General features: G+C 40.9%; 1 protein-coding gene across 1 annotated transcript in view; it reads left to right on the top strand.

Annotated features, from left to right (window-relative positions):
- Positions 1-19,656, top strand: part of Gnaq (G protein subunit alpha q) — a 230,554-nt gene that overhangs the window by 173,323 nt on the left and 37,575 nt on the right. Inside the window, exons 4-5 of the mRNA XM_021659255.2 lie at positions 14,822-14,950; positions 17,837-17,966. Of these exons, the coding sequence (XP_021514930.1) occupies positions 14,822-14,950; positions 17,837-17,966 (259 nt within the window). The remainder of the gene's footprint in view (positions 1-14,821; positions 14,951-17,836; positions 17,967-19,656) is intronic.

Here is a 19,656-nt window from a genome sequence, read left to right on the forward strand (position 1 = left end):
TTCCCATCAACCATAGGAATGTCACCCGAATAAAGCACGTCCATATTGTCTGTTCAGTTTGAGTCACGTAATTCTAGAGTGACAGCAGCATTCCGTCTGTCCTGTTTAACATGCACTCCAAAGCGTGCAGTCATCTGGCTTGTGCTGTTACTGGCGGCCCTTGCCTCCGCACCCTTCTTCCACATCACCCTGCAGGTTCTGGGTCTGTTACTCTCTGCTGACCTTTCTTCACCCTTGCACCTGCCCTGCCCCCTCCTTTTTCCTCTCTTCATTCCCTTTGCGTAAGTTTTTGTGAGTTGAATACATAGATAAAAATTCATGCCTTTCTTTCTTGTCATTCCAAAATCTGCCTCCTCTACCTTTGACCAGCTGTCTGTCTTGTACTTCCTGCCTCCTCTGTCCTTCTGTTTCCTTTGCCATTTCACATTTCGTCAGTCTCCCTGTGTTGCTGTTGCGTGTATCCACCCTCCCCTGTTCTGTTCATTATGTCTCATCCTCCTGTTGTTTACTCCTCCACCCTCATTGTGATTCTCCCTTAACTCCCTTCTGCCCCTCACTTTGCTAGCAGGATCCTGTTTTAAAGTAATGCTGCATGACTCTCCTCCTCCCCTCCCTCTCCTCCTTCCTTCTTTCCTTTTCCAGTACTGGAGATTGAACCTAGAACCTTCCGCAGGTACAGGTGCACTGCCACTGACCCCAGCCGACCTCTGTCTATGCTTATTTTTATATACCGTCTCTTCCCCTTTCTACCTCCTTTTTTTTTTTTTCTTTACCCATTATCTATATAATTGTTCTGCCTAAAGAGAGGCCTTGCTATCAAGGAGTAAAAATTCCAGTAGCTGATACTTATGTGTCCACCAGGGCCATGACTATCCATGAAGAACCTAGTTTGCCCTGGGGTAGACCACTGAAATGTTCCTTTTGCATGGAACTTTTGACTTCCATGGATATGTTCTTGAGACAGCCTCTGTCATCAATCATGATACTTTCCCAGTGAGATTTGTGGATTTTGAGACTTGTACCCATTACTTAATAGGGACTTTGCATATTGCTTTAAGTTTGTTGTGGGCCAAGAGCTGTCCTGGGCAGCTTCTCCATCTCAGAAAGCCATCACTTTAGAATCTGACAGCACAAGCCGAGTCCAGCATAGAAAATGACCTGCTGGTTGGACAGCACTGATACTGACATGGGGTCCCTGGCACAAGCTGATTCAAGTCCCCTAACTTGATTGTTCTGTACATGCTCCTACTTTTCTATAGTGTGTTTGGGGATAAATTGACTTACCAAATTTCATGTGTGTGAGTACATACCCCTAGTTCTTTTAGACAATGTTTTTGTGGAAACTACAACATCTTGTCAACTCTTAGCTATTTCATTATGTATATCTTTGTAAAAAAAAATGGATATTTTCTGACATAGTTCATAATGGCACATAAATTATTCCTAAAGCCAGTAAGTTCATGTTCAGATTCCTCAGGTTCTTCTAAAATGTCTTTAAGATGTGGTTAATTTTAGGAGTACACATTGCATCTGTCAGCTGTGTCTCTTAAGACTCTTTTACCCTGGTAGAAAGACCTGTTTTATATTTCACTGGCATGCTTAAGAAAGTGGCCTGGATTCCTGATTGATTCTTTGTACAATTTAGCTTGCTTCTCTCTCACAAGGATTTATTATACACCAGAAGTTAAGATGTAGATTCAAGGTGAGCAGTGTGACTAGAATGCTTTAAATGATGTATTTTCACTTAATCCTTTTATTTTAATCCTTTTGTTTAATCCTTGCTGTACATTAAATAATACCAGTAGGATTTGTAATAGAGTAGTCATAGTAGTAACGGAGTAATAAAGGTGGTGGCTGTGGTTAAATTCTGGCTGGGTTGTAACTTGCTATGTAGATCATGCTGGTCTCCAGCTCATAGAGATCTGCCTGCCTCTGCCTTTTGGGGATTAAAGAAATGTGTTACCATGTCTAGCCTACTTTCTACATGTGTCACTTGCCTGGGTTGGCCACCTTCTCCGAGATAGCTTTTCTACTCAACTGATGCTTTTGGTTACCATGAACTATATTTCTTCCTGGAAAGCTGTATGTTCCAATCTTGTATTATAGGATTATTGTTAGACAAGTATCTGGGTAGCTGGGTGACCTGCCTCATCCTACCTGGGGGAGGGGTGGTAAAAATTCGTGCCATCTTCTTCCTCATCTGTGTTCTGAACACTTTTAAGTTTTTGTCTGTTTGTTTTTTAGCCAGATACCCTTTCTAACAGAGAGAGGCCATTACATACCACATCCTGGTGTTGTCCTAGCACCCATAAGGATGCGTGTCTCATACAGCAGTCTCCCTAATGCCCTGCTGTGACTTGTTTCCATAGAATCTAAGAAGCCCTCCTTTATCTGTTGTGTTTGAGATCACCATTCCCTTTTTCTTCTTTGGTGCATGTTTCTGCTGGATCTTGCCTCCTTTTCTTTCAGAAGGGTCTTTGCTTTCGTCTGTATATTGGCCAGTCTTCTGTTAGAAGATATATACATCTCAGCTTTCTAGCAAAGTAGGAATCAGGATCTGTCAGAAACATTTGCTCAGAGGCTGGGACCTATCCACTTGTTCCCAGAATCCAGCTGGTTGTGAGACAGCAGGCAAGCCACGTGCCAAAAGTACTGGAAGCAGAGGCCAAGCACGACTCTTCTCTTTTCTGTCTTATCAACCCTTGAAGACCCAATTAGGAGTCACTGTTCTAAATGTCTGATCCAGTACCAAAGATAGTCAGCATTTCCCCTGTCTTAGCACATTGTACATATTTCTGTGTGTTTCTTAGAACGCTCAACCTCTGTTTTCAGTACCCAACAGTGACTGCTTATGTTTGACCATCACAGCTGAGAGCTCCATGAAAATACAGATGGGTAAACTTTGTTTTCAACAACTTCCATGCAAGGTCACGCTCTCTCTCTGGCAATTAGACTGGTAGACTTGGAAACTCAAGCGCTAAAGACATATAGGCCTTTTCGCCCCTTGTCTTTAAAGGTCTGGGGTCTCAAAGGTTCTGATTAAAACAACAGTAGCTACTGTTTACTAGACACTTGGTCTGTTATCCTTGGTGGCTAGTCATTTCAAGTGTTATTCCATCTAATCCTCTAAGCCATAAACAGTGGAATTATAAATATTTTTTTATCGTCTCCTTTAAAGAAAAAACTGAGGTCCCAGGAAGACTGAGCAACCTGCTCAGGGACACACTGTAATAAATGGTGGGAACCAGAGCTGAAATCGGATTTGCTTGTTTCAGAGCCTGTAGCCACTATGTAATACAGCTTCACCTGGGGTGGGTGGAAGGCTGCATGGAAGATGTACAGGTATTTGACAGCTGTTAGATTAGACACACGTATAGTTCATATGCTACTAAATAGATATCTTTGGGTGTTTTATAAATCACTCCATGTGATACCAATTATTGATATTTATTGGTGATGTCTCAGGTAGTTTTATAATATAAGGTTAAGAAGGAAGAAATGCATCAGGCTTACTAGCAGATGAACCCTGAGAATTTGGGTCATTATCATTAAAAGATAGTCATGCATTCAACCAAGGACCATGTATGGATATAACCTAGAACCTCCACTCAGATGTAGCCTGTGGTAGCTCAGTAACCAATTGGTTTCCCAAAGTGAGGGGAACAGGGACTATTTCTAACAGGAACTCAATGACTGGCTCTTTGGTCTCCCCACCCCCGAAGGGAGGAGCAGTCCTGTTAGGCCACAGAGGAGGGCTTTGCAGCCAGTCCTGAAGATACCTGATAAAACAGGATCAGATGAATGGGAAGGAGGTCCCCCCCATCAGTGGACTTGGAAAGGGGCACGGTGGAGATGAGGGAGGGAGGGAGGGAGGGACTGGGAGGGAATGAGGGATCGGGACACGGCTGGGATACAGAGTTAATAAAATGTAACTGATAAAAAAAAATAAAATAAAAAAAAAAAGATAGTCATGTGTCATTAAGCACCTGTTGTTCCTGCTAACATAGTCTAAGTCACAGGTAATGAAGAAATATTATGTATAAGTTTTATCTATGCTCTTTTTTGTTAGGGGATTGTTTTTGTTTTGTTTGGTTTGGTTTGGTTGGTTTTTTGTTTTTGTTTTTGTTTTTTTTTTTAAGCAAAAAAAAGGGGGGGTTCTCTGTGTAGCCCTCGATGTCTCAGGACTCATTCTGTAGACCAGGCTAGCCTGGGGCTCAGAAATCTGCCTGCCTCTATCTCCTGAGTGCTGGGGTTAAAGGTGTGTGCCACTACCACCTGGCTTAGTCTACACTTTTTTTTTTTTTAAAGATTGATTTATTATGTATGCAACGTTCTGCCTGCATGTACACCTACATACCAGAAGAGGGCACCAGATCTCATTATAGATGGTTATGAGCCACCATGTGGTTGCTGGGAATTGAACTCAGGACCTTTGGAAGAATAGCCAGTGCTTTTAACCTCTGAGCCATCTCTCCAGCCCTAGTCTACACTTTTTTTTTTTTTTTAGGACAGTGAATTTTTTTCTTTTTATTTTTTTATATTAATTACAGTTTATTCACTTTGTATCCCAGCTGTAGCCCCCTCCCTCATTCCCTCCCAATCCCATCCTCCCTCCCTCATCTCCTCCCTTTCCCCTCTCCAAGTCCACTGATAGAGGAGTTCTTCCTCCCCTCCATAAAACCCTAGCTTATCAGGTTTCATCAGGACTGGCTACATTGTCCTCCTCTGTGGCCTGGCAAGGCTGCTTCCCCCTTGGGGGGGGGGAGGAGGGATGTCAAAGAGCTAGCAACTGAGTTCATGTCAGTCCATGTTCCCCTTACTAGGATACCCACTTAGATACTGAGCTGCCATGAACTATATCTGAGCAGAGGTCTAAGGTTATATCCATGAATAGTTCTTGGTTAGAGTATCAATCTCAGAAAAGACCCCTGTGTCCAGATATTTTGGTTCTGTTGCTCTCCTTGTGGAGCTCCTGTCCTCTCCAGGTCTTACTGTCTTCCCCTTCTTTCCTAAGATTCTCTGTACTCTGCCCAAAGTTTGGCTATGAGTCTCAGCATCTGATTTGATACCCTGCTGGGTAAATCTTTCAGAGGCACTCTGTGGGAGGCTCCTGTCCTGTGTCCTGTTTTCTCCTTCCAGTGTCCATACTGTTTGCCTTTCTGAATGAAGATTGATCATCTTACCCAGGGTCCTCCTTCTTGCTTATTAGCTTCTTTAGGTGTACAGATTTTAGTATGTTTATCCCATATTTGGGGCTGGAGAGATAGCTCAGCAGTTAAAAGCACTGGCTGCTCTTCCAGAGGTCCTGAGTTCAAGTCCCAGCAACCTAATCTACACTCATTACTCCTTCCCCCATATCTCATCTTCCATTCCACCAAATCACTTTATATGGGAGCTGATTGAGGGCACCATAAAAGTTAACATAATAATCAGTTATGGCTCAAAGGACAAATAGCAATGGGAGAAATAAAGCAATGAGAAATTTCAGAAAATGGATAAATATTTTGGAAAGGTTTGCAAATGGTTTTAGTTTGGTACATTCAACTATAGAATGAGCCAATTAAAAGTACTCTGCAATTCTGAAGAATTTTGTAGATTATTTTGCTGACTTTTTCATTATTGATAAAAAGCCTGGAGGCTCTGAGTATCTCTAGAAAAAGAATACAATAAGCAGATGGCTTTAAGTTTTCTTTTTTTTTTGTTTTTTTTTGTTTTTTTTTTTTTTCCTCTGTGGTTCACCACCTGCTTTAATATACTGTGACATCAGGTCAAATGAGTTCACTGCCTACAGTACCAAAAGTTCCCTGCCACTAACCACAGAACACAAATCTCAATCACTCTGAAGTACAGTGATAAAAAGCCCTCATTCTGCATTAAGCTGAAGAATACGGTATCTGGGTTTGCCTTAATCTTACTTTACAGAGGCCCCTCCAGGGAGGTCAGACAACTTTGAAAGTTTCCATGTAGTCCAGAGCCATACGTACATGAAGAAATAGCCTCTTTTGCACACATCAGCACTGGAATTTGCTTTGAATATGCTCCTGAGCCAATATATCATATATTATTATTTTGATTTTAAAGTGCAAAAGGAATTTCAGAAATAGGACAGCCAGTCAGCTGACTTAGAGCCAAATTCTTGACTAGAGGTCTCCTGCTAAGAAGTCGCTGAACTGCGAACTGCTAAGAAGTGCTAATTTGAACACTTGTACCCTGGGATGTGCTCTGGCTCTTCTGGCCATCCTGCTTTACCCACTTTTGAAGGAAGTCTCCACATACTCTGATGAGACTCTTGGGCTGTAGATGCAATTCACCCTATCGTTCATCACTTCTGAAGCTTGAATAAGGTAAACCTCATTCTCGGAGGCATGGCAGATTATATTTAGTGTTTAAATTCATTTTCAATATTTGAGTATCTTTTATAGTATCACACTGCAAACTAGCTACTACTCACTTAACTGCATCTTAAATAGTTGCATTTCCTCACTATCTCCTCCACAGACTTTACTCAGAAAGATGATGTTCTTAGCTAAAAACCCCCGTTGCCACTGTACAATGGGGATGAGCAGCCTGCAGTAAAATTCAGCCTACTTTCTATTTTTATAAGGTTTGATTGGAGCTCAGTTGTACACATTCATGTTTGTAGCTGCTTTGGCATCCAATTGGCAGAGTCAGATCATTAAAACAGTGACCATATGGATCACAAAGCCTCAGATGCTCACAGATCCACCCATAGTTTGAAATTTCTCTTATAGAACAATGACTGTTGATAGAGAGCTAAGCATACTTCCTGCTTCTGTCATTTAGATGGAATCTTGCTGAAGCCTGGTGTTCTGAATTAACACAGAAAGAAGTTTTAGAGTATTAAGAAAATAGTTGGTTTCCATTCCTTCATCTTTGTCCAGAAACATTTCATGGCACCTTGAGGCCTGATCAGGAGTGAGTCATAGAGCTCTGGATTGAATGCCCTACCCCCACCCCAGCAGTGCCTGTACCAGCTGCACAGAGCATCTAGTACTAAAGATGATGTAAATGGCCGGAAATGTTCAGTAGTTTATTTGGCCTCTGAGAAGGAGAACTGTTTTCTGCCCTATCTTTGTGTCTGGTGCTTGGGAAGACTCTAATTAACAGTCAGTAGAAAAGACAGGATTTTTAAGGAGCCAGATGAAACATGGCCCCTACTAGTGACATCCCCAAGTCCAGCCACATATGAACCCAGAAGCCTTGATCCTCTTGAGTTTTTCGGCCTCCTTCTTTTTGGCTCATTGCCAGCCAAGCAGCCTTTGGCCCTTACTGGCTGGCCCTCATTCTTCTGGTCATTATTGCCGTGTCTTTTCAATTTAAAACAATATTAAAAGGCTAGCAGGATTGCTCAGTGGTTAATAGCACTTATACTGTTGCAGAGGACTCAGGTTAAAATTCCCATATGGTGACTCACAACAGTATGTAACTCCAGTTCCTGGGGATCAGGTTCCCTCTTGTGTTCTCTGAGGGCGTGTAGTGTACACATGTCTATGTGCAGGAAAAACACTTGTATTACAAATAAATTAGTAGGTTGGATGTTGTCTTGTGGTTTGTGAAGTCAAATTAGGATGACCCATCAATCTCCAGACATGACCATCGTATTTGAATGTCAGGGCCTGGTGGTATAGAACAAGCCTACAGTCTATGTATCCACATCATCAGTGGTTATCTGCAGCACAGCTCTGCTCATTGCTTGAATGCCAGCTCCTTCAGGAGGGAATTTGGGTCTTTTACCTTTCGGTTCATCCCTACTGTTGAAGTTACTGTCTAGTTACTGTGGACTTTCATTAAAAGGTACTAATAAAAAGACTAAGAAAATTCTGTGCCATTTCTGATTTCTTCTCTTTTCTGCCGTACCATCCCCCACCTTTTTTTGCACATTATTCTCTAGTGACTGGAGTTCATAATCATCTATCCTTTATTATTGCATTCTTAGTTAGCAGCTTACAATTTGGTACTTAATTATTTCTTAATTGATTCATCTGTACTATCTTTGCTTCCCAGGTAGTCTGACATCCCTAAGGGAAAGAAATATATTTTAACATATTTTCATACCAGTTCCTTGTGCCAGTCCCCACACCCCATCAAACACATACTGAATTAGAATTTAACATTGATTCTAATTAAACGGATATATATTAGATGAATTAAGCACTGTCATTGCACAGCAGGACAGAGTACGAAGCAGCCTTCTAATAGTTCTTGATGTTTCAGAATTGTATCAAAAATTAATCAACACCCTTGAAAGCTGTCTTATAAAAAAATAAATTTGAAAATCCAATAGGCAAATTGGGAGGAGCCGTTTTTGTCTTTCGCTGTTTCTTTCTTCGGATTTTGTTGTTTCCTTTTGGTATATATTTAAGAGACAGCCTATTTGTGTTGCACAGGTGCCTCAGGCTCCTTGGCACAAACAATCCTGCTCAGCCTCCTGAGTAGTGAGGGCTACAAGGCACTCGCTCTTGCATCTGGCTGCCTGTATGTCTAATTACAAGCTTTATCTGTTTGCTTATGCAATGTGGTTGTGAGTCTATTGCTGTTGGCCTCGTCCTGGCCGTGACGCCAGAGTCTGTCTGGCACAGAGTTGCTTGGCCTCACTGTCCATTGGAGTCTCTTTCTGATAACCAGTGGTCTGTAAATAAGATTTTTGATTTAAAATTAAGATTCTAAAACTCTTAAGTTTTGTTTTGTTTTTTTTTTTTTCCCAGATACTCGGGATATTTGTTAAGGAAAAATAGTTTGTGAAATGTTGTAGTTCTTTGGTCAAAGACAGTCAGGATGCATTATTCCTTAACCTTCTCTTTACTGCAGAGATTACTCTCCCTTGAGATAAGTTCTTAAGGACCTGGATGGTAACCTTGCAGTCACTACTCTGTGGTCTTTACTTTACACCTGGGGTTTCCTATGAAAAGCAAACAACTTTATGAACAAAACTATCTGCAATAAATGCTACCCGCCACTGAACACTAACCATGAGGAATGTTAATTTTCCTTCTACCCAGTAAGCTCGTCAGAGATGGACATGCTTGTGTAATGAGTAATCCCATGCAGCTAACAAGCTGAACCAGATTCCTGGCCAGCTCAGACCAGAAGAGGGAGGGGCTTGCTTGAGTCCTGGGCGCCCCTCCCCCCCCAACCTCCCTTTGAACCTTTCCTCAGGGTGGTAGTTTTCAGATCTGTCACTGAGCCATTTTTTAAAGGTCACTCTACCAGTGTTTTGGTGGGTTTTTTAAAACTCATTTTCTCTGGAATCTGTGTTCATACAGCTCCTGCATAGAGCTACGTGTCTGCTTCTCCCTCGCCTTCACTGCTTTGACAGTGTCAGATAGGATCTCATGGCATGATCTAGCTTTCTACTCTCAAGAGACTGGTCCTCTCACAATGAGGTCTTGTTGGCTTTTTTTAATGAAGGCGACCTAGTTTTTGTAACCTTCTTTTTAATAATTAAAAATATGAAACCTACCCATAATCATTTTTCTGTGCCACAGTTCTAACTTCATATTGAACTTGAACTGCAAATCTGTTACATGGAAGCCATGCCATGGAGATACTTAATAGAAGTTAAACATCCCTCAGTTCCAAACATACCCCCAAGAGCATGCTCTTAATGCCAGTTTTATCTTGTGTTAAGCTGGGTTTGCACCACATGCTAGAAAATTCTTTTCATATTTAATACCCACAGGTCATTTTTTTCTTAATGGTGTATGTCTGTAACATTTAAAAAAATTAATACCAACTCTCTTGATATATTTTACTCATATATCACCAAATCTTATTCTCGGTTGCTTACATTTGAAGGAGGGGGCACTTGAGGTTTTCTTGTTTAAAGTTACCCTTCTGGTCACAAGCTCAAATTTGTTATGGACAGACTATCATTAAAATTAATGATCAGTTAGAATCATATCCCAAACAGAAAAAAATGTCAAATTTAACTTGATTTGATATTATTTTAGTGACATTTCAGCTTTACTCCTTACTTTTAATAATTCAAAGCATTGATATGTTGCTTTTTTCCAAACTTAGTATTTTTTGCAGCCAGAGATGATCCTGAAGTTAACTGAGAAAAGACTGCAGTGGTCACTAAAGAAGCTAAGCTTGCCTAAGCTAAGCTTGCCCTCGTTCTCTGATGTACTCAAACAGACTACAGGGAGATGTTTGTGGATTATCTATCACTGGAAAGTTTGTGCTGAGTTCCCAGAGGATGACTGAATCCAAATAAAAACCTTGGTCAAACTCCTTGTATGCAGAGCCCATGAGTTTTATCCAAGAATTTTCATATTCGTAGCTTCTCCCGTAATGCTACAAGCCCAGTGTGATGCTAGACTCCAGGTAACTTTGTTTTGCTGTGGTAAAGGAACTGTTGGGTTACTAAACCTATCTCTTTGTTGTTCCCCTTTTTACTGAAAACCAACAAAAGCCTATATAAATTTGTTCCACTAAAGAGCTTATATCAGAAATATCCGTTGATAGATTTAACCTCCGTCATTTTCATTGGATTAGGTAAAATTCCAAAGTCTGGAAGCTGCACACTGATGAGTATGTTTAAGCCAGTTATGTCATCCAGTGGCCAGGACTTAAGCGCAGGAAGCATATCTCCTAAATGAAGTTAAATCAGTGGTGCCCTTCCTTCCTCTGTTGTATTTAAACTTGTCAGAGGCATTTTAATTCAGAAATTTAGTTTTTACATAATGCAGGCCGGCTCGATCCCAGAAATAGAATTATGTGAAGATGGGTAGCTTACAACCCCCTGGCTCCTATGCTTGTTCCTAAGGAATGTAACTTGCCTAACCTTTGCAGCATTCCCCATAAAATAATTTTAGTTTGAGTGACACATTGAGCATCGACATGACTCAGGCTCTCAGCCAAGTGTTGGTAAAACAGCCACAGCACAGCTGGTCGTGGACCCTGACCACTGAATTTGAAAGCATGTGGGAGAAGGTTAAATGTTTTAAATTAACAAGTATCAAACTATTCAGTAGCTCAGTGTAACAGGAAATCATTGGAGGTCTGTGAAGAATGGGAGTGAAGAGAGCTTAACCAGCCAAGCCACCTTTTTCTAAAACACTCTTTGGTGTGGCTTATCTCCCAGTTAATTGAATGCCATGTATACCATGACTTCTTCCTGTCCCTGACATCAAGGAAAGAGCTTCTGCCAGCTACCTTTTACACATGCATTGCCTTGGCAATGTACCTGTGCCATCACCATAGCAACACTGAGAATGACCTCAGCAGCCACTCAGAATCAGTCTTACAAAGCAAATTATAGCTATAATTAACTCTCTGAATTTACTCTGTAATATAAATTTGTTCAGGCCCTGGTGTTTCTTTTTAAAAGGTTAAATGAATGGAATAATACAACAGGAACCCACCACATTTTCCATCAGTTTTGCTGAGAATTTGAAATATTTCAATGGAAAATACAGAGATTAGAGATGACTTCATTACATCCTCTCAAAATGTGGCAGGCATAAATGAAGAGGACATACTTAACTACTGCAGAACCCCCCTCCTAGGGATACAAAGTAACTTTTTTCCCCGAAGCCAATATGAAATGGGGAAAATGTTGTGAGTTGTTGCTCTGAGTCCTGCTTGCCAAGCCAGGGTGGGACAGGTGAGCTGAGCACTGCAGCACAGGTTGGCCACAGTGGCTTTTCCGGGCTCTGAGAGAGACAGTTCTTGATTGTCTTTCTTCTGCTGCTTCACAAATTGTGTCTTCAGTATTATACCTTTAGGGCCACTCAGTAGAAAATTTATGTAGACAGATTGTGCATGTTTTGATTGCCTGGTGAGTTTGTTTTTTTTTTTTGTTTGTTTGTTTGTTTATTTGGGGGTGCATCAGGTTTGGTTTGCTTTGGGTGTAGGTTGTATTCTGCGACCAGCAGAGATGGATACTGTGCAGCCTTTTCCTTTTGCTAAACTGCACTGATTACCTTTTCTGACCTAAAGGAAGTGAGCTTTCCCGAAACTACACCATGCGATGGAGACAAAGCAAGACTGTCCTTACTTTTAACTTAATAAAAAATGTGTGGAACATTTTTTGAAAACCTACTTATTTTATGTGTAGGTGTGTTTTATCTGATGTATGTCTGTGCACGTGTACATGCCTAGTTCTGACAAAGGCCAGAAGGGGGCATCAGGACCCTGGAATTAGAGTTAGAGATAGTTGTGAGCTGCTGTGTGGGTGCTGAGAATTGAACCCAGTTCTCCACTTAAGAGACAGCTCAGTGGTAACCTGTGTACACAGAGATATGCCACTGACAGTTTTGTAGGGTGGCTGCTGGGTGTTGCAGGTATGTACCCTGACTCCATTTTACACATGTAGTTTCATGGACCTAAGAGCACTTTTCCTCATTGGAGAGATGCTGTCAGCATTCTTACAGCAGAGTGTGACAGATTAATTCATGTACTGATTCTCAATATCATCCCTGGCAAACCTGTATCTGTTCTTGAAAATGGTGCTAATAGCATTGGGTACTCTTGGTTCATCTTTAGGAAACAAAACCAAAATTTCCCTTCACCTCTAGACTGTCATAGCACCTTGTACACAAGAATTAAAGTGAGAGAGAGAGAGAGAACTAGAGTAGGAGAAATTTTACTTTCATTTTCATCTTACCACTATAAATACAGAGTTCTTTGATTTCTCTAAAGTTTCTGAGTTCTTGTATGTAAGTGGCGATCCTAGATTTTAGAATGTATACTTAAAATTTTCAGATCAAAGATCTGATAAGTTAGAAAGTTGTATTTGTACGGAATAGCTTGTTGCTTTTTCATCTGATATGAGCCACTTCCTCTAGTCAGTTCCCAGAACCTGGGCTTGTTAATCCCATCAGGTGGCTCCAGGGTTATGCCGAGATGCACTGAACTGTAGCTTTACATTTGTGTTCTCCCAGCACCCTTTCTGTCCTCCAGGAAGTTTTATGATAATTGAAGGTCTGAATTGAGCTCTTGCTAACTGCTGGCTGTAAGTGTGTTGATGTGTCTGGAATAAGGCCCTGGGGCGTGAACCAGCTGCTCTGCTGCAGGAACTCTAGGCTGCTCTTGCCGTAAAGGGTGGATACACTTCCAAAGAGACAGTGATTTTATTTTTTTATTAAAGTTGGACTTAACTGCCACTGTGAATCCATGAATTTTACAGCCTTTAGCATACTATTTCCTTGTAGCATTCAGTTTCACATTTGAGTTTCATGCATATAGAAACTCCAGTAGTAGGAGTATTAAATGCTAAAAGCTTTAATGAACAAACTCAGAGTCTGTATAGGAAGTCCATCCACCCAACAAAGAGGCCCAATACCATTTTCTAGGCCTGAAAGCAGAAATTGGGATGTGTTGACAAACACTCCTCTCCCAGACTGAATCTGTCAGCTGAGGGTTTTGTTTTCTTTTGTTTTGTTTGTAATTGCTGAGCTGTAACTACAATGAACACCAAACATTAAAATGTACTGTATCTTGTTTGTGGTCATTATCAGCTGAAGATCTTCCTTCCGGTTCCTTCCGGTTACGGTTACGTTAATGGTTCTATCTTTTTTTCTGCCTCGTACTCACGTTTAGTCTTTTTGTGAGTACAGTTTGTAGCCATGTGTTTTGAAGCCATTTTTGTGTTTCATCATTTCCAAGGCAGAGGAGAGTATAGTTCCTCTTTGAAACCATAATGAAACCATAATCAGAAGAGTGATTCCCACCTAGCTGTCATCAGTTCAGTCAAATTATGTCATTCACAACATTACAGCTTATGTCCTGCACTTCAGGAGGGTAGAAAGTAAATGACATAGGTTTTGAATGACAGAACCATCTGATGGTGAGTGAGTCATTGCCAGGGTTAGGGTTAGCAGTAGTAACACAAGCCAGTTTCTCTATGCCAAGTGGAAAGTTCTGTGCCCTGATTGCAGTGGTGATTACAGAGATATTTCCATGTGGCAAAATCCCAAAGACTGTGTGCCACGAACACTCAAATGCATGATATATGTGCGAACTTGGGTAACCAAGGTCTAGATTATGAATAGTACTATGAGTATCCTCATTTTGATAAGGTCTGATTCCTGAGGTTGTTAATATACAGATACATAAGATGCTATCATTAAGGGAAAGACAATTGAAGGGTTTATACAAGAAATTCTCTGTGATAATTTGAAGTTTCTTTTGAGTCCAAAATTATTTCAACAAAAAATAAAATGTTTGACCCTCCCTCCCCGCACCATGGAAATGTGTAGGTATCATGGCCGGATACATTACAAGTTAGGGTAAGTGGCTCTAAGGAAGAGCATCTGTCCTTAGATGTTATCATTATTATAACTTAACATCTCATGGCTTTGCATAAATAACAAATGACCTGGCTGTTGGACATAATTAAAGATGTGATATAATGCTGTCTTCCTTCAGGAGAACGAGGAAACTTCATTCCAGGAAAAGACTGATGTTCTGCAAACCAAGGAGAGGATAAATCGTGACCTTACCTGACTTTATTAGATGGTTACTCGTGCAAATTTACTTTGTATAAATGATTTAAAACTTTCCTTAACTCTTGATTTACCAGCCTAGCCTGCTAAGCAAATGGAGGGTAGTAGACTAATTTGAATTTCTAATTAGCCCTCCCTTACTTTTTTATGAGTTCCAGCTGATGAGGAAATGGGTACGGTGAGTAGGCAACAATGGGTGGAGAGCTTTACTCTGAGCAGTGGAAGCTTGGCCTTGTCTGTTTCTTCACCTGTCACTTTCTGATATTTTTTCCCCGTGACTCATTTTGCCCTTTCCCTTCCGTGGGTTTAGAGTGATGGTAACTGACATTCTCATGTCTTCCCTCTTGTAGCTATCTGAATGACTTGGACCGTGTAGCCGACCCTTCCTATCTGCCTACACAACAAGATGTGCTTAGAGTCCGAGTCCCCACTACAGGGATCATCGAATACCCTTTTGACCTACAAAGTGTCATCTTCAGGTAGTAACTTGAGTCCATTAACACCTTCATACAGGTTTTAAAGCAAGCAGTTGTGTATGGATTATTTTCATTGGATACACAACTAAAATAATGTATCAATGAAAAAGAAGCAAAAGAAAGATGTTCTGGAATTTCCGTTTCAGTCTAAATCCCTACACAGTTAATGAAACCTTAGTTGCTGGTGGTAAAACACAGTTACTCAAACAGTGGTCCAGTGTGAGTGTGGTGTGTGTCTATGTGTGTGTAAAATTCTATCCGAGGACACTGTATTTTTAGAATTTTTATAAAATACAAATGGTCATATAATCCTATCTGTAACAGCAATTATATATATTTTAGAAACTTGATTTGTTTTCTGAGAAAGGGTCTGACTCTGTATTCCAGACCGACCTGGAAGCCCTCCTGTCTCAGTCTCCCAGCTGCTGGGGTTCTAGACAGGAACCACCATGCACGCCATTGAAACCTTCCATGTTGACTCTTCTCCATGGCGCCGCTGCAAATTCTCCAAGGGCGTGCTGTTGTATTTTACACAGTAAAATACTTGAGCTTTTTCAAAACTTGTCATGTTACAAGTAGGGTAATTAGCAGTATGAGTTGATATGGCAGAGTAGGGTGGAAATTTATTATTTGTCCACTGTTGCTGTTTGTACTAATACATCAACTGAAACACTTTTTAAGAGGAGAAAAACAGTACTAGTGCATTTTTACTGTACTATTTCATGGTCGCTTAATCGCAGTTTTAGTTGGAGTGGAAACCACTTTGAGCTTTGAGCAAAGGAGCCACGCATGGATGCCTCAGATTTGAGTCTTGAGCTGCTCACTCAGGATGGGCCTGTGCATGAGGCGGTGAAGCAGCCTTCCTGTGCCCTGCCTCATGCCTCTACCATGGGGCTCTCCTTGACATGTGCTCTGCTGTTTCTTGCCAAAGCACCACTGTTGTGTTGTTTGTTTGTCTCTTTTTTTACTCTAGTCATTCTTTGCACCTGTGGTGTAATCTTGTGACTATATACTGCTCCAAAGCACATGACAGTGAAGTAGGTAGGACTTTGAAAATGCTGTGAGACTCTGGTTTCTTAATCTGTAATGGGTGCGTTAAGGTAACCATCATGCTTCCTGGGGCCAGCATTCCATACTACATACTTTGAGTTTACAACATCTGGATGTTCATATTTACTTTTATACCCATACTACAGAAAATTTTCAGACAACACACAGTTCTTAGAGATTTTCACATTGGTTTATTTGCAGTTTAGTATTTTATTTTTTTTCTTGACACATTTTATGCACTGGTGTAGAAGGATACTTTTTGCCACTACAATGGAAGTAACGACTTCATTGTCTAGTTTCCTGTCATTCTCAGATGTATTGCACTGGGTCCTTGAAGCAGGGCTTCCTCGAATTGGAGTTCCATGTAAATGAGTAGCATGTTTCCACACAGTGGCACTGGGGTGGAGCAAGCATCTTAACATCTTGAACACCTAAAAGCTTCATTTTTGATGCCCTAACCTCACAGGTCTCGTGGGCCCACTGTTTGGCCCATTGATCTCACTTCTGTACCTTTGCAGCCTTTTAACAGTAGCAGGGAGAATGATCCTTGATTTATGGACTGGGGAGATGGCTCAGTCAATAAAGTTCTTTCCTTGTGGTTTCCCATGATCCAGATAAAAATCCAGGTGTGGTGGTATGTGCCCTAAACCCAAGGTCCAGAGAACAGAAGGTGAAAAGACAGAAAAGTCCCTTGGGCTTTAGGGGCATCTAGTAAAGCCCGTTGGTGAGCTCCAGGTTCACCCTATCTCAAAAGGCAAGGTGAAGAGGACTAGAGGAAGACACCTGATGGCCATCCTCTGTCCTCCACACAAACACGCACACTTGTGTGCACACACTATATATGCACACACAGAAACATGTGCAAAACCAAAGAGCAGAAGTTCCTGTGAGTTCTTCCTTTAGATTTAGTGTGGAGGATCAGGAAAACACTAGAGCAGGCACAGTGTTCTGTACATTCTTAAAGAGCACTGCTTTTTCACTTTCATACTGAAATTTTCTCATTTTCTGAGACTTATTTCCTCTGAATGTTGGGTGCATCAGTTAAGATGTGGGTTCAGCAGTTTGGGAGAGCTGCTAGATACGTGCACACCGGCTCCACGCCATCGTCGGTGTCAGTGCTGGTGTCTGCAGATAACGAAGTACAGACGCAGGAAATGGGTCAGATGATGCCCCGTGTGGCAGTGCGTAACATTTTGATGTCTTGCACCACACTTTGTTTCCATCAAGGTGGCAAGTTGGTTTGGATACAAGGCTGATTGTCCTATTGTTGCCTGATACTGTGGGCTATGTGCTAAATTAATGACAATATTGAAAGAAAGAAAAAGCCCCAAATTCTTACCCTACAGAGGGACATAAGCAGGGTCATACTTATATTTGGTACCCTCCCTGTATGGAAATGTATGGCATCTTGTATCCTTTAATGTATCCATGGTTATTCCCGGCACCTCAAGTAACACAGGAGGGTCTTCACTGGCATCTGAGAAATGAAAGTGAAATTTATTATTTGTATTTGGGCTTAACATAAAAGCACACTGTGTTTGCCTTTGCAGTGTGTAATTTAATAAAATACTGAGCTGCTCGGCACTCCAACAAGGAGCTTTTTCATAGTTACAGTTTTTACTCATATCAGTAACTTCCCAGTAACCACAGTGATTTGTTACCTACCATGTCTTATTTCTGTTAGGTAACAGAAGATTAATAGATAGTCAGTAAGCATTAGTTGAGTTGGATGCCATTGTCTTTCAAGTAGTGGATTTTCCCTAGTTTGTAAGTACTATTCATATTGATATTCTTAAGCTTTTCTTTATATTATTAATATAAATATTGTTAACCTTGCAGAATGGTCGATGTAGGAGGCCAGAGGTCAGAGAGAAGAAAATGGATACACTGCTTTGAGAATGTCACCTCGATCATGTTTCTAGTAGCACTTAGTGAATATGATCAAGTTCTTGTGGAGTCAGACAATGAGGTAAGTGTTCTTTGGATAAACAGTAATTTATTATTTTTTTACCTAATAGAAATAATGAAGTGAGTTGAAGTCATTACTTTCTTTACCACTATCACAGGACCTTTTTCTCCCAATTTATGTTGTTAGTTCTCATTATGTTTATTTATTCTTTGTATATGCTTACAACAATGCACAGAAAGACGTCAGGGGACAGCTGTGGGAGTGGGTTCTGGAGATAGAACTCAGGTTCTCAGGCTTGGCTCTAAGCACCTCTACCCACCAAGTTACCATACCAACCTGGATGATTTTCAATAACCACAAGTAGCCCTGTAAAACCAACCCACAGAACACTTAGAATGGCAAGCTTTTCTGTCAGGAATTCAGCAGGTCTGGGTGCTGGGATCTAATTAGAGCCTGGCTGATACTTTTCACACTATGCAGAGGTTCTGAAAATGAAACTATGGAAATCCCTAGGCTAATCACCAGATCATTTCATAGCCTCCCTTTCAGGATAGAACTGGGAGTGTGGAGTGAGTCACCCTGTTGTTTTGCTTTCCTTCTGTTTAAAACGTTGTTTGCATGATGGGTGGGTATGCAGAACCTTCCCTTGGCAGATGTGAATAACTTTGTAGCGGGTTCAAAGTCAGTTCACTGTGGAGTCATGTCATGTCTTGGTGACACAGCCTGTCTGCTGCTAGTGTTGTTTGGCCGTTGTATAATAGTCTAAGCAGAGCTGATTAGGAACTCTTCTTCATACCTCTCTCTGGAGAGCTGCTTCTGTGTCATGATCTCTTTTCTGCTGCAGGGAAAGTTAACAGGTGCAGATATGAATTTTGAGGGTAGTAGAGGTCTGATGAATCAGAGTTGACTGTGGAGGATAATTAAGGGGTGTAGGAAACAGCCTTTGAGCTAAAGTTCAGAGGATGTGTGTCTGAATGGAGATGCTGTTAATAATCCAAGGGAAGGAGTGAGAAATCCCCAGCAGTTGGTTAAACTATGATATGGCGTGTCAGAATTTACTTTCAGCACTCATTTTTATTTTTTTGATTTGTTTAAGGTTTATAAGAATTTCTGGCTTCTTGGTCTTTTTAAGACAGCTTATTTTTTGCTGGTCTGAATAGTCTCATTACGGTTTACGTTCAGGGTGCAGAGGTTTGCCCCAACCAATGAGCGGAGGCCTGTGTCTCGCTAAAATGCAAAGTTCCTACAAACACAGTAAAATACTTAACTACTTGCTGTCAGGATGTAAGCTGGGGGCCGGAGAGATGGCTCAGTGGTTAAAAGTAATGTCTGCTCTTCCAGAGGTTCTGAGTTCAATTTCCAGCAACCACATGGTGGCTCACAACCATCTATAATGTGAACTGATGCCCTCTTCTGGCATGCCGGTGTACATGCAGATAAAGCACTAATTCATAAAATAAATAAATCTTAAAAAAAAATAGTAAGCTGGACAATTGCCTTTGGAATTTTTACTATTATATCTCTCTGTTTATCCTTCTTAATCCATAACTGTACCCATTTGTTGTTTCATAATTCTTAGAAACTAAATTCTTAATATATTGCATACTTGAGACATTGTAAAATGCCTGTGGCTTCATGACTGTGTTGTGGGTACCAGCATAACAAAACAGATACAACATTGGAAAAAATTAACTTTACCCTAGAGAAGCTTAAAAAGTATACCTGCTTTGTTTTTTTGTCAGAATAAGGA

This window comes from Meriones unguiculatus, chromosome 1 (assembly GCF_030254825.1).
Source record: "Meriones unguiculatus strain TT.TT164.6M chromosome 1, Bangor_MerUng_6.1, whole genome shotgun sequence".
In the NCBI taxonomy this organism is placed as follows: domain Eukaryota; kingdom Metazoa; phylum Chordata; class Mammalia; order Rodentia; family Muridae; genus Meriones; species Meriones unguiculatus.